We start from the raw sequence: 22,705 nt of genomic DNA, 5'->3' as shown, positions 1-22,705 counted from the left end.
GAAAATATCACTGGATAACAAACATTGGATTAACACTATGACCAATCAGAAGAATACAAGGGGTGACGTATCCAGACCAGTGGAGCTAACCAATAGAAAAACGGTAAAACAACAACGCTTTTGGCCCTCCTATATTGATACATCGATGTGATTGATTAATGTTCTGGGCCAGGGGAGGCCAAGAATATACAGTATATTGCTCGTACCCAGAAGGACTCGCTGAGCAAATTCAAATTGTGCTCTTGCGAGAACTCGAGAATTTCCAGGGTATTATCGGCTCCAAATATCGGCTCAAGAATATCGGTATCGGCGTATCGGTTATTGGCTAAGGCTGATGAAAATAAAATCGGTATCGGTCCTAAAAAATCTGTATCGTCGATCCCTAGTTTCCCGCTTCTTCTGCTTGCTCTGATAAGGTTAGGATGGACTAGGGGCACGTTGCGGAATACGGTCGTCCCGTTTAGTCCGTTATGAAGTAAGGCAAATGTTTATATCTTTACGAGTTTATGTTTTCGTCGCAAACCTTCCATGTAAATGAGCGTGTGGACTTTACATCGTGACTGCATTCATGTTTTATAACTGAAACGCAAATCACTGAAAACGGTGCAGTTATTTTCATTGAAGTCTTAGAAACCACTGCTTTTGTCTCAACAATATGTCCACCAAGTTCCCAGGAGTGCCTTAATGACCCTGCGAATCAACAGTTATACGACCTCACTGATCTACTCATGTTAAAGCGAAACGACGTCAGTGAGGAAGTCACCTGTCGGAGTGGGGGGGTAGCCCCCGGCGGCGGCGGTGCTGTGGACTGGCGTGGAGGGGTAGGGCCCACCGGGGTACATGGGCTGTCCGGAGGGGTAGGGGGCCTGGGGGCTGGGCAGCCCGGCCGCGGCGGGGTAGGGCCCCCCGGGGTACATGGGCTGTCCGGCGGGGTAGGGGGCCTGCGTGCTGGGCAGGCCGGCCGTGGAGGCGGGCCTCTTGGCCTGGAACATGCGGCGGTAGGACTGGCTGATCTCGCTGTTGCGGGGAATGGTAGAGGACTTGTCGAAGTCCGGTTGCTGCTGGGCCTCCGGCTCTTGGTCGCCGGCCATGGAGAAGTAGTCGTAGTCGGACACTGCGGGTGGGGCGCATTAACGAGAGGCGTCAGTAGCTGTGTTCGAAATCGTTCCCTATCATGGACGTAGTGCACTAAATAGGGTGCACGCCATTTTGTAGGGTGTTCGAATTCTCAGTGGTCCACTATATAGGGCACTATAAAGTGGACTTAAAAACATACGATGTTCCCTACATGTTACTCCCGTATACCACAATGCAATGCGGTCATGTTTTTCCGGAGGAGAAGAAGAAGCTGAATAACCGCGAAAACTAATACATTTAATGATGGAGTCTCCGGCTTTCGTATAGAAATGTCAACAATTTATTTGGGATTTAACATAGAATATTTAACATTCAAAATTAATTAAAAAAATACTTGAACAAGGAAATGTAACATTCAACATCAATACAACCTCCAGCTTTCCTCGTGAGTGCCTGGTATGTTTACATGATGTGGGCGCATCTGTCTGCGTCACACAAATACCCGGCGCATTTACTGACGCAAATGACGTTTAGAAATGTTCAGCGTAGTGTCCGAATTCTCGTTCCCTATTCCCTATATAGTACACTAAATCATGTACACTATATAGGGAATAGGGAACGAGTGTATTGGGAACGATTAGGGCTCAGTACGGACTGCACGGACTCAGGAGGACCTCACGTGTCTAGTGCTTGGCGTCAAACATGACGATGGATAGCATGGTGCTTTGGCTTAATCATGACCTATTGACATGAAGCCCGCCTTTGTCGGAGCCAGGGTTCCAGTGTGGGAATCAGGCCCAGGATCGGTTACGTTAGTAACATTCTCCAATTCACTCAAGGTGGTGTGTGTGTGTGTTTGCTTGTGTGCGTGCGTGCGACTACCTTGCGAGGGGATGGTGTCCTCTGAGCAGCAGGGTGTGGTGGACTGGGTGCTGTACCCACTGGAGCACTGCATGGAGTCCCTGCTGGATCTCTGGGCGTCCAGCTGGAGGCCTCGGGACAGGGCCAGGGCCAGCTCGTCGTGGGCCTCTAGCGCCCCCGCCTGGAGGACGCAGGGAGACACGCGTTACACACCGTTGACGGGAATCTGCACTGGCCTCAGGATACAGTTCCACTATTATACGGACGATTTAGCGGAGGAATTGGCGTACCATTGAAAGATACAGTGTGTACGATTTAGTGACACTAGACAATGACAGTAGATGAAGAATTATTTTGCACGTGTATGACCCAATCAATGGCTGAATCATATCAGCATACGCCTAAATGTTGCTTTGCTCGAATCAACTCAACTCAACAAGCGGCTGATGAGGTTGAGAATCAACAAATACTAATGTTAACTAACTTTGGTTCTTAAAAGGTTATCCCCTAAAAACACTATTGCACCTAGGTCCGATTTTTACCAAAGATGTACTTTCCGATAATTAATAAAAGTTTTCCAATATATTATTTTGTGTGTCATTACTTGCTGCTGAAAAAATGTCTGGCCCAACTGAATCTGTCCTTGAATAGCCCTGCTCTATCCGCCCACCTGAGGACAGGAGCCCAGGGGCCCGCAGCCCAGCTCCTCCGCTGCGTCCAGGGGGTAGCCGGGCGCCATGCCGACCGCGGGCGCTGAGGTGGGCGGGGCCGAAACGGGCGTGGCCGGCGCGCTGGTCCGCTGGCCCTCGGCGTTTTGGTCGACCGGCCCCAGGGGGTGGTCCTTGTCCTTCCTCCGCCGCAGCGTGTTGACCATGGGCTGGTCGTAGGGGCCCGGCTTGGCCCAGTCCTACACACACACACACACACAGATTAGTAGACTCTCCTGCTGCTGGCGGGCCCTTCTGTTTCCGGGCTACACTAGAGCAGTGGTACTCAAATGGGGGTACGCGTACCCCAAGGGGTACTTTTGGCCTAAACGTAAATCTAAAAACAAGGAGAATCCGTGTAAAAGAAAAGCGCATCCAGAAACACTTTGTTAGTTTCAGTAGCTCCCTGGCGTTGTGCTTCTTTTGTGGAGGAATTAGCCCACAGTTACATGAAGCAGAGGCCCATGTACACTGCCAAATTGACCGCACATATTATTTATGTTCATTTTTTTTATTTTCTCAAAAAAACGTTTGATACCGGTGAAGGGGGTACTCAGCTGAAAAAATATCTTAGAGGGGGTAAACTAGTAGGAAAAGACAGATCCACTGATCTAGAGGTTTTGCTATCGCTGATTCTGATTGGTGTAAATGACTGCGGAGTGAAAACTAGCTAGCAGCCTTCAGACCTGAGCATCCGGCTTCTCTTTTAACTAAGCTCTCAATACCGCTGCAGTACAGCTGTCGTTAACGGTAACAGGCTAAGGCCCCGGGGGGGGGAAGCCCCTGGAACATAAGGGTGGACGAGGAGGACGTGGCGGACCGACCTTCCAGCTGGGCACCCTGGACGACGGCAGCATGCTGGAGCTCAGGGTGCAATAGCTGGGGAAGTCTGGGAGCAGGGCCGAGGTGGGCCGCAGCCACGACCGTGAGGGGCAGGTGGTGGTGGAGGAGGAGGCGGAGGAGGTGGAGGAGGTGGACGGGGAGGGGGGCAGGAGGGGGAAGGCCCCGCTGGAGGAGCCCAGACTCCCCGTCCTGCCGGCCAGGTAGGGGGAGTCTGCGGCCCCCGGGGCGTAGTGGTCGAATCCGTTGGTCAGCTGGAAGGGGGTGGTGGTGTGTGTGTGTCGGGGGGGGGGGGAGGGAGGATGGGGTGGGAGGAGGATGAGGGTATAAGGAGCGTTCAGGGCGCAAAGGAAAAAACAAAATGGGAAATGAAAGTTAATGAAATGAAGGAACAACGAGGATACAAAAAAAACACAAAGTAATGGCGCAAAATCATAATTAAAGAATTTTTTCGGATGAAAAAATTCAAATCATATAACGAATAAGGAATCCACGTGAATTTCCCCATTCTCTGAATAATAAACACAACAACCACAGACAACAAACAAACAAAATAATGACCAAAACATGAATGAATGACCTGAACGGAGAGCAAAACCCTGTGAACCCCCCTGAAGCTCCGCTCTCTTCACACAGACAGTGAGAGAGAGCACCGACGCCACGCTCTTACTTTGAAAGGAAGAAGCGAGGCCGTAACTCAGAGGGATGGTTACACAGCGAGCCGTCGAGTGTGGGGGGGGGGGGGGGGTTAAACAGGAGGTGTGGGGGGGAGGGGATCGTCAGAGTGCGGGTGGGGGGGATGGGGGATGTGTCACCTTGTCGGGAGTGTGCGGAGGCACGGCAGCGTGGGCAGAAGCAGTAGCAGAGGACGGAGAGCCGCCGCAGTCGCCATGAGGCAGAGGGGCCTCAGACGCCTCAGAGGAGCTGGAACTGGGACAGGACTGGAGAGGGGGGGGGGGGGGGCAGAGCGAGCAGGAGCCAGGGAGGGTGGGTGGTAGAGAGAGAGGGAGCAAGAGTCAGGGAGGGAGGAAGATGGGGGAAAAGAGAGCGAGAGAGAGAGAGAGCAAGAGAAAGTGGGAATGGGGAGTGACGATAGCGAGAGAGGTGATAAAGTGGGGGCGATGGGGGGGGGGGGGGGGGTAGAGAGAAAGAGAGAGAGGTGGGAGGGGGGGTTAATAACACAGACAGGAGCCAGTTGTTAGAAGGAGGAGCAGAGGAAGCAGCTTCTCACTGTCTGTCGCAGCAGTGTCAACTCAAGCCCCGCCGAGGGAGAACGACACAGCAGAGAGAAAGGGGGGGGGGGGGGGGGGGGGTGGGGGGGGGGGCAAAACAAAGACGAGTGGTCGGCTACGAGTTTGAGCAGCTCCCAGAGGAGGCGTGGGCAAAAAAAAAATCAGCCTCTGATTTTAGGGAGAGATACACCTCCATGCAGCACTCCATCAGACGCCTGCGCGGTCTGCCTTGCTCTCCCCTCTGGCGGGGGGGGGGGGGGTTCTCTGGGCTCTTGGCAGTGCTTTCCTTGGCCTACAAACCCAAGGAGGAGGAGGGCCCCGGTTGTTTCTGGCCCCGGTGCAAACCTCAGCGGCTATAACTGCGCTGAGCGTCGGGGCAGCTTGGCGGGCACATTCCCAGGGTCTTTCCCCGGCCGTCGCGCAGCCAGTGAGCAGGAGGTTGGCCCCGCATGGCAGGGGCCAAGCCCTCCTCCTTCCACCTCAAACCCATTAGCGTGGGGGCATCAGAGCATATTTCTATACCCCGGCGGTGTCAGTAAAACATCTGCCCCGCTTGGCTGGTGAGTGCCTGCAGAGACTTGGCACTCGGGGGCCATGAACCACAGCTCGGAGTGCAGCCGTGCCCCCCCCCCCCCCCCCCCTCCACACACACTGAGAGGCCGGGGCAGTCAGAGGTGATTGCTAATGAGTGCCGGCTGACAGGCGGAATGCGACCGCGATCGTCCGATGAGCCGTCCTGATGGGTGTGCGGCTGAAGACGTTTAATTTCTGACTGCCATAGATCCGGCGGGCGGCCTCAGCCTTCCATAGGACGGGGTGGTTTTGGAGTCCTCTGGAAGGCTGAGGCGGACCGCAGGACTGTCACGGTGACTGACTCCTAAATGACGCGGTTTGACTTGACCTGGATCTCACTGGGACGCCGGTGGAGCCACGGCGCAAAGGCTCATTTCCTCTTACGTTTACGCTATAATCAAAACAGGGAAATGACTTCACTAGGATCCCGAGCTCTTTAACTACTGTCCAGGAGGCCGGGCCTTTCCGTGGCCGTGCCAGCGATTTCGGTGTGTGGGAACCAGGCACTGGATAGTTTATCACAACGGGTTGGAGTCCCACGCTCTCTTTTAAGGGGCTGGGGTGGGGGGGTTTTGGGGAAAACAAACTAGATTGTTTTCTGTAAATCTTCACGGAGACTCCTTCACGACCGGCGCAGTTTCAGAGAACCTCTATCAGAGTCCAGATCACATCTGTAAATCTGTATGTCTTGCACTAAAAAATAGTGCGAAGCATTGAGTAGCATCTTATCCTAGATATCTTTGTTGCATACGGGGTATGTGTTAACCTAACGATTATTAGCCTTACTGTACCGACAGCGGAATATGGTTTCTCTTTCCTCTGACTTATTAAGTCGTTTTGGATAAAAGCGTCTGCACAATGTAATCTTAATGCTAAGAGCATCAAGATTACAATTACACATTGTCAAGCTCATTGAGAGAACCAAGCGACTCAAGCTCATCGCACCAACTAAGAAAACCGTTTTTGTAGATACCAACCGGCGAAGAAAACACCATTTATAGACCAAGGACACCGTCCACACAGAAACAAACCCAACCCCACAACCGGGCGCCGCGGCTTACCTTGGCTTCGGCCAGCATGGGCGAGGGTGACTTGGACGGGGCGTACTGGTCGTGGGAGGAGGAGGTGAAGCCCGAGTCGTGGGAGGAGATGCTGGAGAGGCGGGGCGGGGCCTGAAGGGGCAGCGTGGAGCTGCGGTAGCGGTGGTGGTGGTGGTGGTGGTGGTTGTTGTTGTTGGTGTGGTGGTTGTTGTGGAGCAGGTTGTGGGAGGAGGAGGTGGAGGAAGAGGAGGAGGAGGAGGAGGAAGGAGAATGAGAGTGAGAGCCGCTGCTGGAGCCCCTGGAGTCAGTACTGTTAACGCTGTTCAGACTACTACTGCCAAGCGCAGAGGAGGTGGGAGGAGGAGAGGAGGCGGGAGGAGGAGGAGAGGGGGAGGTGGAGGAGGTGGGAGGAGGAGAGGAGGCGGGAGGAGGAGGAGGAGGAGAGGGGGAGGAGGAGGTGGGAGGAGAGGGGGAGGTGGGAGGAGAAGGAGAGGCGGAGGTGGAGGAGGAGGTGGGAGGAGGAAAGGAGGTGGGAGGAGGAGGAGAGGCGGAGGTGGAGGAGGAGGTGGGAGGAGGAGAGGAGGGAGGAGGAGAGGCGGAGGTGGAGGAGGGGAGGTGGGAGGAGGGAGGAGGTGGGAGGAGGAGGGAGGAGGAGGGGGGGCAGAGGGAGAAGAGGAGAGAAGGGTGGTGTAAAGGGGTGGGGAGGGGGAGAGGAAGAGGAGGAGAGGAGGGGGGTGTTGTAAGGGGGGGGGGAGACGAGGAGCAGGGAGTGAATTGTCAGGAGACGACAATGAGAGGATTAAGGAAGGAGTGTGTGTGTGTATGGGTCGGGTGGGGGGGGGGGTTGTGACAAGGGGGAGGGGGAGGGGAAACAATTAAAACAGCACACCAAGATGCAGCGGCAAGCAGTGGCCCAGAGACCAACCCAGTCAAATTAAATAAAACCATGACAAGACGAAATAATGGCACTGACACAGAAAGCATACCAGCACTTAAAACCTGCACTGTGTTTAGCTTTCACAGGTGAAAAAGATGTGATATTAATTACTATGACTAGTTAATTATTGTGTGTTCACTACTATGCCAGTACATGGCAGGGAATTTAGTGCAAAACCTTTTTGCATCTTAAGTAAAAAATGAGCTTTTCAGGTTTTAACAGACAATCAAGTGTTATATGATGGTCTGCTAGAACCTTACAAGTAATGATTTTGCTTTCAGAATAAGTATTTTTGTTTGCAATGTAAAAGGTTTTTAGAACCACTTAAAAGACACAAATCTATCTCCATACACTACAATTACAATCACGATGAAGAAATCAATTTCAAACAACAAGGACAGATGAAAAGCAAAACAAATTGATGGATGAACAGCCTGCACATTACTAGGGGTTATTATGGTCTGGAATGTGGTAAACCAGCCCATGTTGCATAATGTTTCTGTGTGCACGTCAAAAGGTCTGTATAGCCTCGGTCAATGTGGGTCAAAGTCTCTAGAAGAAATTCACAAATATAACTTGTATAGCCTGTCATGTTAATTTATATGGCGATTCAAATAGTAGACAGTGGTATGCAGGAGCCATAACGTATTTTAGGACCGCATTGACTCATATTGGCCACCGGGGGGCAGACACATACAAGGCCGATAAAGATGAAAGGCTTTAACATGCAGTTCTCCATCCATCCCTATTGGCCTGAGGCAAAGCAACAGTGACTTCATCCATTTATAAATAGTGTTTTTACTATGTCATGGAACCCTTGCTGACATTATTCATAACCTCCCTGTTAGGTCAACTACTTTCAAATTCAAACTACTTCAATACTTTAGGAGTGTGGGTTTGCTAAACCTCGCAAACGATCGTACCGTAAATGAAAGTCGTTTACAGATAACTTTACAGTCGAGACCCACTGCATCACTTTAGGACGCTGTGTCGAGATACATTTACCTCGTACGTTCATAGCTCATAATTCACACGACAGCTGCCGGGGTAGTTATTGGTTCCCAACAGGCCTGCGTCCCAGCCGTGCCTCGGAGGCCAAACATAACAGCGCTCTTTATGATGTGACACATTCTTAGCACCGAGGAGCTCGAATGGGGCACTGGCTCCGCTATTCGTCTCATTAAACGGGCGGGTCAATTTCTGATTGTCGTCAAGTTAGCAATCAGACACCGAGAAGAAGTAACAGTGTCGTGACTGATGCTTTACCGTGAGCACAGGTTGTGCCTGGCAGGGTAAAGATTGGTAAAGATGCTGCAGGCTGATCAGCAGCATTCAGATTGCCTATGGATGGGTACACTCTGAGCCATTTGGTCAAGCAGAAGGGACCGGCTTAGCTCACAAGGTAGAGCGGGTGGATCCGTAACCGGAAGGTCGCTAGTTCGATCCCCGGCTCCACCTAGCTGAGGGTCGAGGTGTCCCTGAGCAGGACGCCTCACACTGACTGCTCCCGACGGGCTGGCTGTCGCCCTGCGTGGCTGAGACCGCCGTCAGTGTTTGAACGTGTGTATGAACCGTTGTAAGTCATTTTGGATAAAGGGTCTGCTAAATGCCCTAAACGTAAATGTAAAATGGCAGGCAGAGATTTATTCTGGTGGCGACCCTACGGTGGTCTCTGATAGGGTGTGATGGGAGGATCTGGCGATGGGGGGGGGGGGGGGGGGCCTACCTGCACATGCTTGACTTCCTTGACATGGTGGCATTTGGGGAAGAGGGCGGAGTCTGGAAGGACCAATGATAGTCCGAGCCCTTCAGGTCCATTATGACCTGGAATGGAGAGACATTTATGTCACATGTCATCGTCACACCGTTGCTTTAAAAGTACCTTTTACTTTACGGCGGTAGGGTTGATGACATGACATATGTGTCACAGTCATATGCCCTCCGCCGGGACTCGAGGCCTCTCACCTGCTCGCTGGCCGGGGGGAGGGTGTGGGGGTCAGAGGTCAAGGCCTTGAGGTCATCAGAGATGGTCTGGAGGTGAGTGACCTCTCCGAGCATGGAGATCTCCTCGTCCTTCAGACACACACACACACACACACACACACACACACACACACACACACACACACACACACACACACACACACACACACACACACACACACACACACACACACACACACACACACACACACACACACAATGAGGAGGGATTTTAGATTCATCAGAAATGGAATCATAAAATCTAAGCAGATACATATTCACACACACCCACACTCAGGATTTAACCTATACTCCCCCACACACACACACACAGAGAGAGAAAGGTGTCTGTGTGTGGTAGACCTTTGTACAGTGTTAATAGGGCCCCACTCACCACCACGGGTCGCAGCATGGCCACGAAGCAGCAGAAGCGCTGGCGCTCCTCGATCAGGGCCCTCCTCAGGGCCTGCTTCTCCGTCTCCTCCAGCAGGATGTACTTATCGCTCACATCCTGCATGGCGCTGTCCAGCTGGGGCTGGAAGTCACCGCGGCCTGGAGACAGAGAGACAGAGAGACAGACAGACACACAGAGACAGAGACAGAGACAGAGAGAGAGAGACAGAGAGAGAGAGAGACAGGGAGAGAGAGAGAGAGACAGTCAGGGAGAAAGACAGGGAGACAGACAGACAGGGAGACAGACAGGGAGAGATACATACATAAAGATTGAGAGGGAGAAAGAGCGGGAAGGACAGAGAGTCAGTCAATCCGTCAAGAGTAAGATGGACAAAATCTATTTGTGCACTTTCTCATTAAAATAACACATGAGAAGACATACTGGCTGAAAGCGATTAGAATGGCCCGAACATTCCCTGACTTAGTGAGTCTGTCTCGTGACGGAGGCTTTCCAATGAGGTCAATTTACTGCAACCCATTTTTGGGCCAACAAGACAACGAAAGATGGCCCCTTCACGGTCAGCCCGACGGTCTTTCTCTCCTCAAGTTAAAGTCGTGTTCTGAAGAGGCAAGTTGGAGCCGGACCGAGGACAATGACCTCACAGCCATGGGGACGCTTGGCTGGCTCCTCTCTTTGTGGTTCTGTGTGTCCCAGTGTGTGTGTGTGTCCCAGTGTGTGTGTGTGCGTGTGCGTGTGTGCGTGTGTGCGCGCGTGTGTGCGCGCGCGTGTGTGTGCAAATGCCCCAGTGTGTTTGTGTCCCATTGTGTGTGTGTATGTGCGTTTGGTGTGTGTGCCCCCCACTGTGTCTGTGTGTGCGTTTGGTGTGTATTTGTCCAAATGTGTGTGTGTGTGTGCCCCAGTGTGTGTGTGAGTGTGTGTGCATGTGTAAGCGTGTGAGTGTCCTCAGGGTCTAGGTGTGCACATCTGAGCTCGGTGTGACACGAGCATGTGACCCTCGAGAGCATGAGGAAGACGAGGAGACGCCAAGGTCGTCTAGTCATTACGTCCTGTGTGTGTGTGTGTGTGTGTGTGTGTGTGTGTGTGTGTGTGTGGTGTGTGTGTGTGTGTGTGTGTGTGTGTGTGTGTGTGTGTGTGTGTGTGTGTGTGTGTGTGTGTGTGTGTGTGTAGCGGCAGTATCTCTTGAGTCCTCTATGGTGGCAGGAAGACTGGCGCAGGATGAACTATATCCAGACACTAAAGGACTTTTCCGACCACACACACACACACACACACACACACACACAAGCACACACACAAAGTGAATGGCCCATTAAAGACAGCTCCAATCCACTGGTCGGCTCTGTTGTCTTGAGATAAACAAAGGGCTCTGGCGTCCCGCATTGAGGTTTCTGACCCGGGGCCCACTGCCAAGGGGCCCGCTCCGCTGCAGAGGAGCAGAGGAGCAGACGCAGCCGCGGTCTCCGTCCAAGGGCCAATCATGTTGTCCGTCTCCATAAGGAACAGGAGAGAACGACATGACTGCATCAGAAGGGAACGCCATCATGTTGTCTGCGCAATCAGCCCGCCGACCATCTGTGGCGCGGCCCGTCTAGCGCGGTCAGCCTCGGCTTTCCACTTCTCCCACCGCTTCGTTTGCAAACCCCGGGGTTCAGGCCAAGGCTAGGCTTTTCTGCTACGTCTCTTCCTCTTGAATCTCGCTGGGATTCACGCGGGAATGAGTTGGAATGACATCGCAGCTCCACCAAGCGAAACCGTTTGGTCCCTTTAGTCAAAGGACTAAAGGTTCCTCAGCTCCTAGTGGTCTGCGTTTCCAACTCGGTCCAAAGACCCGGGAGGTTAGGCACACGAAGGTCCCGTTACACATGGCACATAACCGATTAAGGAAAACGCGAGAAATAGTGAGAAAATCAGTATCATCAGTACTAAACCGCGTCAACCATCAGTTGGAACGCAAATTTTGCTGCATTTTTCGGTCATAATCACAGAAGTGAAGCAGACAGATAATTCAACCCTCGACCTCAAAATACGAGCGTATTCTCATCAAAACATCCCATGTTTCTAGAGTTTGATTTAGACTCAAGTGCAAAAATGTTTCAGTGAATGGCAGTCCGCGGATGAGGCGGATTAAGATAAGTGTGGAAATGAAGATATACCTGAATAACATCAGTGTTTGTGATCAATACTACATTAGGGTTGTGATTGTGGCTACGGTTCATTCTGTGATTCTGCTGTATGTGTTGACAGCCGGTTTACAAGGGAGGTCACAAGTGAGTTTGTCTTCAAGAACAACAAATCAATGTGGGCAGGATGAGAAGGGAGTAGACAGGGGGACTAAGCAGAGCAGAGAATTGGAAATTGCAGCGTCTACCAGAGTTCCTCTCTGTAGATCTACAAACACAATCAGACCCAAAGGCGGATTTGATTTCTAAGCCTCCGGATGCTAAGTATACATTTACGTTGTTTGGGATTTTCGGGAAAAGCCGGGGCCTTATGAGAACGAGCAAGGGACCTAGTTAAAAATAAAACTGGGTTGTGTTACATGGTCTAAAACAGGGAATGTCTTTTCTTCCACCGAGCGGTTCAGTGTCTCGCTAACGAGGCTCTGATTGGACGCTGAGGCCAGACAGAGCTGGAAAGTGGACTCACTGGACCCACTGCACTCCCTGATCACAATAAGGGATGGCGTTTTAAGCCATTTTGAGAAGCTGCATTCAAGTATTGCAGTGTACTCAAAAAGGAAGTATACCCAACAGAACCGCATACGTTTGTGGAAAATAGAGCTCATAAACAATTCTATCCAATGAAATTGATCAGCATCTCAACTCGCCTTCAACTATCACTGATTTTAAAACGTCTCGGATCAATCGTGTTTCATAAATAAAGTCCCTGATATCGATTCATAGGGTCAGTGGAGCCAAGCCTTCAGACTGGTTTCTACGGTATTACATTGACCCTTGTTGGCAGTTCATTGACAAATATTTGACAGAGATATAAATGAATTGCTTGTGCATCAATAAGTCTCACTGGTTTCTGAAGCGAATGCAAAACAGCCAAGACAACAAACTGAAAGGTGAATACTTAATCATTTGGCATCAAGGTGAGATAAGTGAAACATTTCGGATTTTAGTTTCAATGACGCTACCCTCAATATAATCTGCTAACAAAAAACTAAGTATTAAAGAGGTGGCTCTTTAGGAACAATGCAAACAGATTGTGGGATTAAGTTACTGTGGGAACAACACTAAGTCGCTTTGGTAGGTGAACATAGAGGCACGGTTGTGTGTGAGAGAGACAGAGAGAGAGAGAGTGAGCGAGACGGATTAAGATTGTGTGAGAAGATTAAGTATAAAGTAAGAGAGCAAGGAGGGCCAAAGTATACACACACACAGACTTCCTCACCTCCATTCCAGATTGATATTGACAAAATGCCTGGAGGCAACCATACAATGCAATGAAATGACCAGCTGTTTCTGGTAATTGCAACTGAAAATAAATGTTTTTCTAGAACAGCACTCGATTTATAATGGTAAGGACATTGACAATAATGGCAAAGGCTAAATCGCAAAATATGCTCTCAATCTCCCAAGAAAACAATCCACCACTAACTGGGCCTCTCACACTCACTCACACTCTCATTTAGAGTGGATTTCCTCTCAGAGTAGCAGTTTAACGTTCGCTGGAGAGCTTTATGGCTAAGCTTTTGCAAAGGCAAACCATAATCCGGCCCTCTGCGTTCAAATGAGCAAACCCAGAGTTATTTTAACAGGTCTCAACCAACTCTGGCCCTCCAGGGAAATCAGCTTATCGGGAGAAATGGCCGCTGTGAAGAAGAAGAACGGGCCCAGATCCAACTCGGAACGGTCGACTGGTTCTCCCGCAGGTTGCTACAGGACGATGCCTCAGTCTACAGGGATGCGCGTCCTGTGATGAATCGCTAGTGATACACGCTAGCCAAGTTTCCAGCCGACTATTATGTAAATAAACAGCTTCCCCGGCACAGGGCTTTGCTAGGTCCACAACACCAAAAAAGGCTGCGCTAATTTCTTGCTTAGCATAGACCGCCTTATAGATAAATACACTTAGTGTCTACATATGGAGAGTTATAGAGACGTATACAGAGGTGTGTGTGTGTGTGTGTGTGTGTGTGTGTGTGTGTGTGTGTGTGTGTGTGTGTGTGTGTGTGTGTGTGTGTGTGTGTGTGTGTGTGTGTGTGTGTGTGTGTGTGTGTGTGTGTGTGTGTGTGTGTACACCAGTCCCAGCCTGGTCAGATTAGCCTCCTTATGTAATGACTGCTGAGGCTCCTCTTATCAAACGTCTCTTGCATACAACGTTATTAACTTGATTTACTCTAGTCTTCTTCTAGCTCAGCGAAGGGTGAACATGTTTTGCTGCGTCAGGGCTCTCTGGTGTCCCAGGGTTTTCTAATGGGTGGATGAGAAGGAGCCGAGAGGAATATTGAGGGTGTGTGAGTGCGTGGGTGCTCCCGGAGAACACATCCTTTCAGCTGCTCATCGGTTCAGGGCTCCTGTTTGCAGATTGTGCGCTACTGAACGAGAGAGAAGAACAAGTGTCTCCGTTATCAGTCGCCCCTGGGTTCACACAGCCGGTGTAACGAGCCCTGAACACGCACAGAAGGAAATCCTTATCAGGACTTGAGTCACATGCTCGGCATTAGAAGGTAAAGCGAGACAGACGGGCCGAGAGCGAGACAGACAGACAGACAGACCCAGACACCGGCAGACAGACAGACAGACGGACTCAATGTAGGTCACGTTATTGTTTACGCGTTTGACTCTAATTTCTTCAAACTTTTGGCTGCGTACACTTTTCGTGTCATCAAAAGTAGAGCCCTCCAGGCTCACAAAAGGATGAAAGCTGAACTGGATCACTTTCTCACACACATGCATGGCGCACGTGTTGATGCTAACACCACTCAACTACAAGGGCTTTTCACGTGACCCAATGATTCCATTTTCTCCAGTAACGCTTTTTTCTTTTTTTCTCTGCCTCGCGCCCAGCCAGAAAAACACGGTCATGAGATGCCCTTCAGATACTGGTAAACACAGAGGTAACAGATCACGCCGGTTCTGCACCCACACAGCCCGCACACACACGGTGCATTAAGTACCAGAGAGACCTTTTCCCTCATTCCTGAACCGTTGTTTAGTCCGTAAAAATAAGCCGTATAAACTTGAGTATTTGTATGCATCATAAGCATTTGTGTTTGTTTCTTGTGTGTTTGTGTGTCTGTCTGTCTATCTGTGTAGTCAGTGTGTTTTTTGCTTGTGTGTCTAAGCGTGTGTCTCTAAGCATGTGTGTGTGTGTGTGTGTGTGTGTGTGTGTGTGTGTGTGTGTGTGTGTGTGTGTGTGTGTGTGTGTGTGTGTCTGTATCTAAGCTTTTGTTTGTGTGTTTGTGAGTCTGTCTGTGTGTGTGTCTGTGTGTGTTGCAGACGAGATAAACTGGGTGTGATGTCAACGGGTCCACGAGCCTATTAGTTGAGTCACACGTGGGAGTGAGACAAAAAACACAGCATATTTTGCCTACTTAATGACCAGTCTGTGTGTGTGCATGCATATGTGAGTGTGTGTGTGTGTGTGTGTATATGTGTGTGTGCATGTATCTGTATGTGTGCGTGTATATGTATGTGTGTGTGTATATGTATGTGTGTGTGTATATGTATGTGTGTGCGTGTGCGTGTGTGTGTGTGATATACAACAGATAAAGCAAAGCACAGAGCGGGGGGGGGAGGTAACACCGGTGCAGCCCACCCAGTGGGGGGGGGGGGGGGCACGGAGATCAGGGAGGAAGCACACAACCAAAGACCAGGCCCACGACGTAGGAAAGTAGCCGCTCTGGAAACCTGCACCCGCTTACGGTTAAGAAAAGATCATGTAATATCAATATAGGTATTCGGTATTTTGCCAAATATTGTACAGTACAGTGTTGATTAATATGACACAGTTTGACTTGTAATAAAGCAGAAAAATCTAAAAAGATAAAAGACCTTGGCTGATCAACCACCTGTAGTAAACCTGCCCGGCGGGAAGCAGTGAGCAGCACTATCAAAACCCAACCACTAATTGGGCCGAGAGAAGCCCTAGGTCAACAGCTCCCACGCGGTGTGTGTTGGCTGAGCTCTCTCGACGCTTTCAGCCCGAACCTACCGGAGCTATGAGCTGTGCTGCAAACCCGAAGGAAAACACAAAAAACCGACATCCAGCACAACATTCCCCCTCCGCCTCCTCCTCCTCCCCTGGTTCCCATTACACCCTGATGAGCCAGACGTTGCGCGGGAACGCCGTCCAGAATTCCTATTTATGGTGTTTCACTTTATTACCTCCCCGCTCAAGGTTAATGGTTGTGTGCGAGTGCAACGCCAACAGCACAAGGAGCCCCCAGCCGGCAGCGGATACCAAGTAAGGCAATGTTTGGAGCTCCTGGACACCGCGCTTGTCCGCCGCCTGGGCGTCACGGCAACGCTGTTCAGACCCCATCGTCTGTTTGGACTTGTGCCGGGCCGGCCATAAGCAGTTCCTCGATGTAAAGAAAGGATTCATGTCGGCGTGGGGCTCGGGAGGTAGAGCGGGGTTGGCTGGTGACCGGAAGGCTGCTAGTTCGATTCCCGGCTCCTCCAAGCCGGGTGTCGAGGTGTCCCTGAGCGAGACACCTTAACCCCGACCGCTCCCGACGAGCTGGCTGTCGCCTTGCGTGGTTGACACCCCCGACGGCGTTTGAATGTGTGTATGAATGGGTGTACAGCGCTTTGAGTGGCCCCTGGTTTGAAAAGCGCTCTTTAAATGCAGGCTTAACATTTACCATTGATGCCGATAACTAAGGGCCGGTGGGGTCGCTGTTAAACCCCAAGTAAGTAGCCGAGCCCAGGTGCATGCTGGTCAAATTCGCCAAATGACATGCATTGTGGGGTAATCCAGAGCAGCAGCTGTCTTCAATGGTCTCCAAGGAGAGGGCATGGGGCAGCCTGGTGCAGCCGGGCATCAAACGCCAGCCCCCCCCTGAGGGGATCTCAGCGCCCCGTTTAAAACTAATTGGTGGGGAAATCTCGAAGCAGTCGCAGCGAACTCTTGAATGCGATAAGTTGTTATGGGGGCGCCGTACAGCTCCGAGCGGGATCTGTTTACAATTAAGCGAGCCAGACGGCTGTCAGATTATCCTGCGGTTATTAGAACAGTGAGCAGGGTGCGCCGGCGGAGAGAGTATACCAAAAGAAAACAAATGACTCTCACAGCGTTCTTAGCTTTTTCTTCATGAGGCTGGCTAACAATGCCTACAGTCACTCAGAGGACAGCTCAAGATGTTGTGCGCAGCGCTGGGCGAGCGTCCAACTGCCGTGTCGCCAACAGCTCCCCGTTTACATCCAGCTTGTTTGAGTCATGTTCTGTGTGGACACTGATATGCAACAGACAGAACAGCATACAGACATACTCCATTTTAATCACTCAAAGTCTTTCCCTCTCCCTCCCTCCCTCCCTCCCTCTATCTCCCCCTCAACAGAGTTTGATCGCCCTCCCTGCTCTTAGGCTATAGAGAAATATACTAGATACGACATGTGAGTCGTATACAGTTGCACAACTCATTTTAAACAGGAAATTGCCGGGACACAAATCAATCACTTCTCCGCCTTTGGGAACAGAAACAAATAATTATAGTTTAGTAGGGTGTTTGATTTCACCCTGGTTGCAATTAACAGAGGAAATAAATCACTAGCTAAATTAACGACATGGGAAAGACAAGAGAAATAAAGAATGTGTATGCGTGTGTGAATGTTCGCGAGCGTGTGTGATGTATGCAAGCATTATCGTCGCCAACCAGTACTGATTGGCAGAGCCGACCCATACCACTCGGGTATCGCATCATGTGACCACACATCACAACCAATAGCAGCAGCAGCAGAAAGAGTGGACAGACAGACGGACCCAGAGGGAGACACTGGGTCAACGCCCTTCATAGCAGAGCATGAAGGGCGGGGGGGGGGGGGGTTCCGCTCACCTTTCTTCGCCTTCTTCTGCAGCTTCAGCGTGTCTGAAGACTTCTTCTTGATCTCATTGCGAGCCCTCTTGTACTCTGGAGAATCGAGGGGGTGGTAGGGTTTCAGAGTGGTTAATGGAGGCAAACACATTAAAAAAAATCAAGTTTCATTAAAAGGCCGAGCGACGCATAGTGTAGTAGAAGCATGCTAGTGTTTTCCTTTTTACATTTAGGCCAGGAGTAGCTCGCTAGCTTGCTAGTATGTGTTAGCACCGTCATACGGTGTCGGTGTTGCGTAACATTAAAGAAAAGCTGAAATGGGTTCAAAAGAAGTAGAGTAATGAGCGGTACAATGGGAGAGCGGTGAGCCTCGTTTTACGTTAGTAAACCCATGACTGTCGGCAGCCGGATGTTTTATTAAGTTCGACGAAGCACAAGAACAGCACAAGAACGTGCTGGCCCACTTTAGATCAAGGTGTAAATTCTGTCAGACTTTGTACAATGACAATGTAACATGAATAACATTGTATTGTATACGTTCACACGTTTCTCTGTTTCCTCCGTTTTGAAATCATAGCGTTGGATTATGGATTGGATTTGTTTTAGACAGGAGGTTGCTAAGCGCAGACCAATAGGGATCTAATCTAACGCGTGGGGGGGGGGGGGGGGGGGGGGTGGCCACAACACAATGCGCCGGGCTTGGCTACATGCAAGGCAAGTGGATGGATGACTATTGTGGCAGACGCCAGGGAGGAGTGAGGGGAGTGGTAGGTCCGGCAACCTGCTGGCTCCACCCCCAAGCCATATATGGACTTCCTCACGTTAATGAGGCGAGCCTGGGGATCGTTGAGCAGGGGAGCTTGTGCTTAAAAGGGCTAGCCAACAGACATGTGGGGAGGTTGGAGTTGGAAGAGGAGCTAGGGCTAGGTAAGGACAGGCAGGATCGGTGTGATCGCCTGGCAGTGTGGTACGCCCAGAGAGAGAGAGACAGGTGGAAGGTGTTTGACGGACGATAGCATAAAGGAGGTGGATGTCCCTTTCCCACCCTGGTTTCCATTTACTAGGTAAATAAACCATTCTGCACGTGAACTGCTGTGTGTTGTGTCATTTATCTACTCAACTTGGTAGCGTGGAAACCCCACACCCACTGGCCCGCTACACTATATAAAAGATGGACTTTGAATACAAGAAGGATTGTGAATGTCTGAGAAGTGAGAGACCAGAGAAAATATGCTCTAGATACATAGGTTACAGGATGTGAAATGACGTTTGTATACGTGGCATTTACACGCCTAGCTGGAGTTGTGTGTAACCCCAGAGCCTGTGTTGAGCTCTGTGTACGCTGTGCAGGGGTTCCCTGGGTGTTTGGGGGCGGTACCTTTGGCGTGGTCCTTATCCAGCGTGGCCACGCCCCGCTTCCACTCCTCCATCTGCTCCTGGAGCGGGTTGATGAGGCAGTCCGCAAAGGTCCTGGGGACGACACAGGGAACCAGGGTTAGCTCCCGGCTAAAGGCCATGCAGTCACACACACACACACACACACACACACACACACACACACACACACACACACACACACACACACACACACACACACACACACACACACACACACACACACACACACACACACACACACACACACACACACACTTGGTCCCAGTGTGTGTGTGTGTATGTGTGAGACTGCCCCACACACACACACACACACACACACACACACTTGGTCCCAGTGTGTGTGTGTGTGTGGGACTGCCCCACACACACACACACACACACACACACTTGGTCCCAGTGTGTGTTTGTGTATGTGGGACTGCCCCCCACACACACACACACACTTGGTCCCAGTGTGTGTTTGTGTGTGTGGGACTGCCCCACACAGGGTCTCACATGCATGGTTTGCATTTTTAGGGTGTCAGTTGAATTGCAGACAGGGTCAATGTTGAAGAGTTGAAGGTAATGGAGTGAAGCCACGGAGCTAGGGCTGGGCAATATATCAATATTCTACAGATTGGAGACGTGAGAATAGATATATAGGGATACATGTTGCCTTTTCTGGTTTTAAAGTCTGCTTTACAGTCAAGAGTTTTCATTTTCCGAGCTCACCAGACTGTATTACTATTCGCCGTTGGTCATTATACCCACATTTCTCATTGTGAACATATTTTGTGAAAGCACAAAGGATTTTTCGTCAATATCTGTATCGAGGTATTTCGTCCAAATTATCGATAGTTGATTTTGGCAACATGGCCCTGCCCTAATAGCAGCATAGCGTGGACCGGGCCTGGCTGTTGTCTTGTTAAACATTAAAAAAGTCCTGAAACACTGAACGGCTGATAGATAGGTGACCGACAAGGAAAACAAAAAGGTGCACAGAAAGAAACGATTACATATTTTATGACTTTAGCTGTGGCATGAAGGGGGGGGGGGCTGTTGAAGAGATGACCGTCAATCATGAACCAACTGTACACACACACGCGCGACACAGGAGGGCTGCGACTGTGTGTGATCTGGGCAGCTGCAGGCTAGAGACCTATACTAAAATTAGAAATGTCCCACCCACAGACATGTCCCTAAGGAGAGAGAGAGTGTGTGAGTGTGGACCCCGGCCCCCTCCAACTACTGCTCTGCTATGACGAGCCGAAGGAATTTCTACTGAAATGCCACCCGAAATCAGAGCCCCCCCGAGAGAGAGAGAGACAGAGACAGAGACAGAGAGAGAGACAGAGAGAGAGACAGACAGACAGACAGAACGAACAGGAGGGGATACAAAGATATAGAATGAGAGAGGGGGGGAGGAGAGAGAGCTTATTAAAGACTGTCTGTCTGTCTGTCTGTCTGTCTGTCTGTCTGTCTGTCTGTCTGTCTGTCTGTCTGTCTGTCTGTCTGTCTGTCTGTCTGTCTGTCTGTCTGTCTGTCTGTCTGTCTGTCTGTCTGTCTGTCTGATGTGTGGAATGTCCCACAGTGTTGGAATGCTTGTTAAGAGACAGTTCGTCTGGCTGACCAGCATTCTGATCAAGCCTCTTAAGTGTAGCGCGGTACTTACAGCCACGTGCATCCCCCCCGGCCCACCACCTACACACATGGGTGCTAAATCATCAGAACTGCATCTGAAAGGGCCCATGTGCCGTTTAGATCGCATTTACGACCCAGTGCATTCTAGGTGCGCATTCTAGGTGCACTGAACATTGAAGAGGTCATAGTAAGATCTATGGAAGTTAAATCTAATAGTTTTTTTTTCGTGTGATATTTCAACCCATTATCCAGTTTTTTTTCTGTGATAATGATCATTTATTTAACCCAGCAGAGCAGGTTGTGATCGATGTGTGTGAGTGTGTGTAAAGCCCCGAGCCTCAGCCAGACTAGACCCACTAGCTCGCCTGCTGTCCTCCAAGGTTAGCATTTAACGAGTAGAGATTATGAGCTAGGTAGCAGTTTAAGTGTGGCGAGCAGAGTTCATATGGCTAATGACTAGTTACTTATGTACACACTTGTGTGTGGTGTACGTGTGCGTGTGTGTGTATGTGTGTGTGAGTGCAACCAGTGCTATCTGGGGAGCCTTATAGAAATAGAGTACCAGAAATAGAGCAGGGTGAGGAGGTAGAATGTATCGTATGAAGGTGTAGTACACTATGAATACATTGAAGAACACGTATGTATACATACAAGTACATACATGAGGCCGAGTGTCAACATGAGCAGGAGTTAGTGATATGTGTACATGAAGATAGGTTCTCCATAAAAAAAAATACATGGGGGAAAAAAAAAAATCGAAATTATGAATTCCTTCCTTACATAGAAAACTGCGTGGGTACGTGCAAGTATGACTATGTGCGTAATACACAGGATAGAGTTTGTGCGGGCGTTTCGCCTGCATAAACAAAGCGTCATGGTGGTGAATGAGGAATGACGGTGGAGGTCCTTACATTGAGAACTGCTTGAGTTTGGTCTCGATGCCGCGGTGCCTCATGCACATCCTGGTCAGGGCCGAGCCGATGTCTCGGGTCCCACCTGGCAACACAGAAACACAAACCAGCGGTTAGGAACAGCCAACACGCAAGCCATCCGTTAAATCAGCCGACAAATGGTGGGTTTATTCAAGTGCACAACGCTAACGTAGTTATGCGTCAGACGCACACACACTCACATTCAAGCACACAATCACACACACATTTGCACGCATACCCCCACACACACACATTTGCACACACACACACACACACACACACACACACACACACACACACACACACACACACACACACACACACACACACACACACACACACCACACACACACACACACACACACACACACACACACACTTTCCATCCACCCCTGTATCTGTTATTGCCGTGGTTAAAGTCATCGGCATTACCGAATACCTTTTGGATTCACGTTGAGGCTATTAGAGGCGTATGCGTGCTCAGAGGAATAGCGAGGCTGCTCCAAGTGCCAGTGGCTCACATTCCACGGCACGGTGTCAAAACGGAGAAGGAGGGAGCGCGGAGAGAGCGAGGGAATGAGATGTCTTTCTCTGTTCCACTTGAGCGCCAACGAGGAGCAGTTGGGAAAGACATTGTGAAGTGAAGAGCTTTTCTTGGTTAGTCGCCTTCTGGGAATATTCCTCTGCGTCTTTGGAGCCAATAACAATCACTCAGTAACTCAGCGGAGGGGAGCGGAGCGGGGGTGGAGGTGGAAGGTCGGAGATGAAGGGGTGAAAATGCTTTACGAGGAAGATTTACTGGATCTGGACCCAACGGCCCCCAGAGACTCACGCGTGCTCACGTCACCCGCAGCTGGGCACAATTAAACAATAATAAACAGAGCTCTTGGAACGATGGTAAATATTAGTTCATTTTGGACTAACTAACCTAATATAAACCCCGGCTGGAAAGCCAACAGGACGAAAACACGGGTCGGATGGCGTCACCGGGGTATTTGAACAACGATTGACCTTTGGAGCTCACCACATGAAGCTTTTCGTTCCACTGTTGGAATACACCGCCCCTAATCCGCTGTTGAAGGTCTCATCTCAAACGAGAGCAC

At 50.4% G+C, this 22,705-nt stretch overlaps 1 protein-coding gene across 5 annotated transcripts in view; it reads right to left on the bottom strand.

Annotated features, from left to right (window-relative positions):
* LOC130392307 (protein MTSS 1-like) overlaps positions 1-22,705 on the bottom strand; it is a 64,922-nt gene that overhangs the window by 5,393 nt on the left and 36,824 nt on the right. The window contains exons 4-15 of one of the 5 annotated variants that reach the window (XM_056602799.1): positions 21,582-21,666; positions 19,031-19,122; positions 17,674-17,748; positions 9,645-9,802; positions 9,233-9,340; positions 8,994-9,091; positions 6,352-6,664; positions 4,301-4,426; positions 3,470-3,739; positions 2,609-2,845; positions 1,960-2,119; positions 764-1,114 (exon numbers count right to left, since the gene is read on the bottom strand). In XM_056602799.1, coding sequence (XP_056458774.1) covers positions 764-1,114; positions 1,960-2,119; positions 2,609-2,845; positions 3,470-3,739; positions 4,301-4,426; positions 6,352-6,664; positions 8,994-9,091; positions 9,233-9,340; positions 9,645-9,802; positions 17,674-17,748; positions 19,031-19,122; positions 21,582-21,666 — 2,073 coding nt within the window. The remainder of the gene's footprint in view (positions 1-763; positions 1,115-1,959; positions 2,120-2,608; positions 2,846-3,469; positions 3,740-4,300; positions 4,427-6,351; positions 6,665-8,993; positions 9,092-9,232; positions 9,341-9,644; positions 9,803-17,673; positions 17,749-19,030; positions 19,123-21,581; positions 21,667-22,705) is intronic. The other 4 variants (XM_056602801.1, XM_056602802.1, XM_056602804.1 and 1 more) reach the window with 4 other exon arrangements.

Source organism: Gadus chalcogrammus, chromosome 11 (assembly GCF_026213295.1).
Source record: "Gadus chalcogrammus isolate NIFS_2021 chromosome 11, NIFS_Gcha_1.0, whole genome shotgun sequence".
NCBI classification, from domain to species: domain Eukaryota; kingdom Metazoa; phylum Chordata; class Actinopteri; order Gadiformes; family Gadidae; genus Gadus; species Gadus chalcogrammus.
Note: the sequence above shows the minus strand (reverse complement) of the source record. Positions and strands in the feature narration are given on the sequence as shown.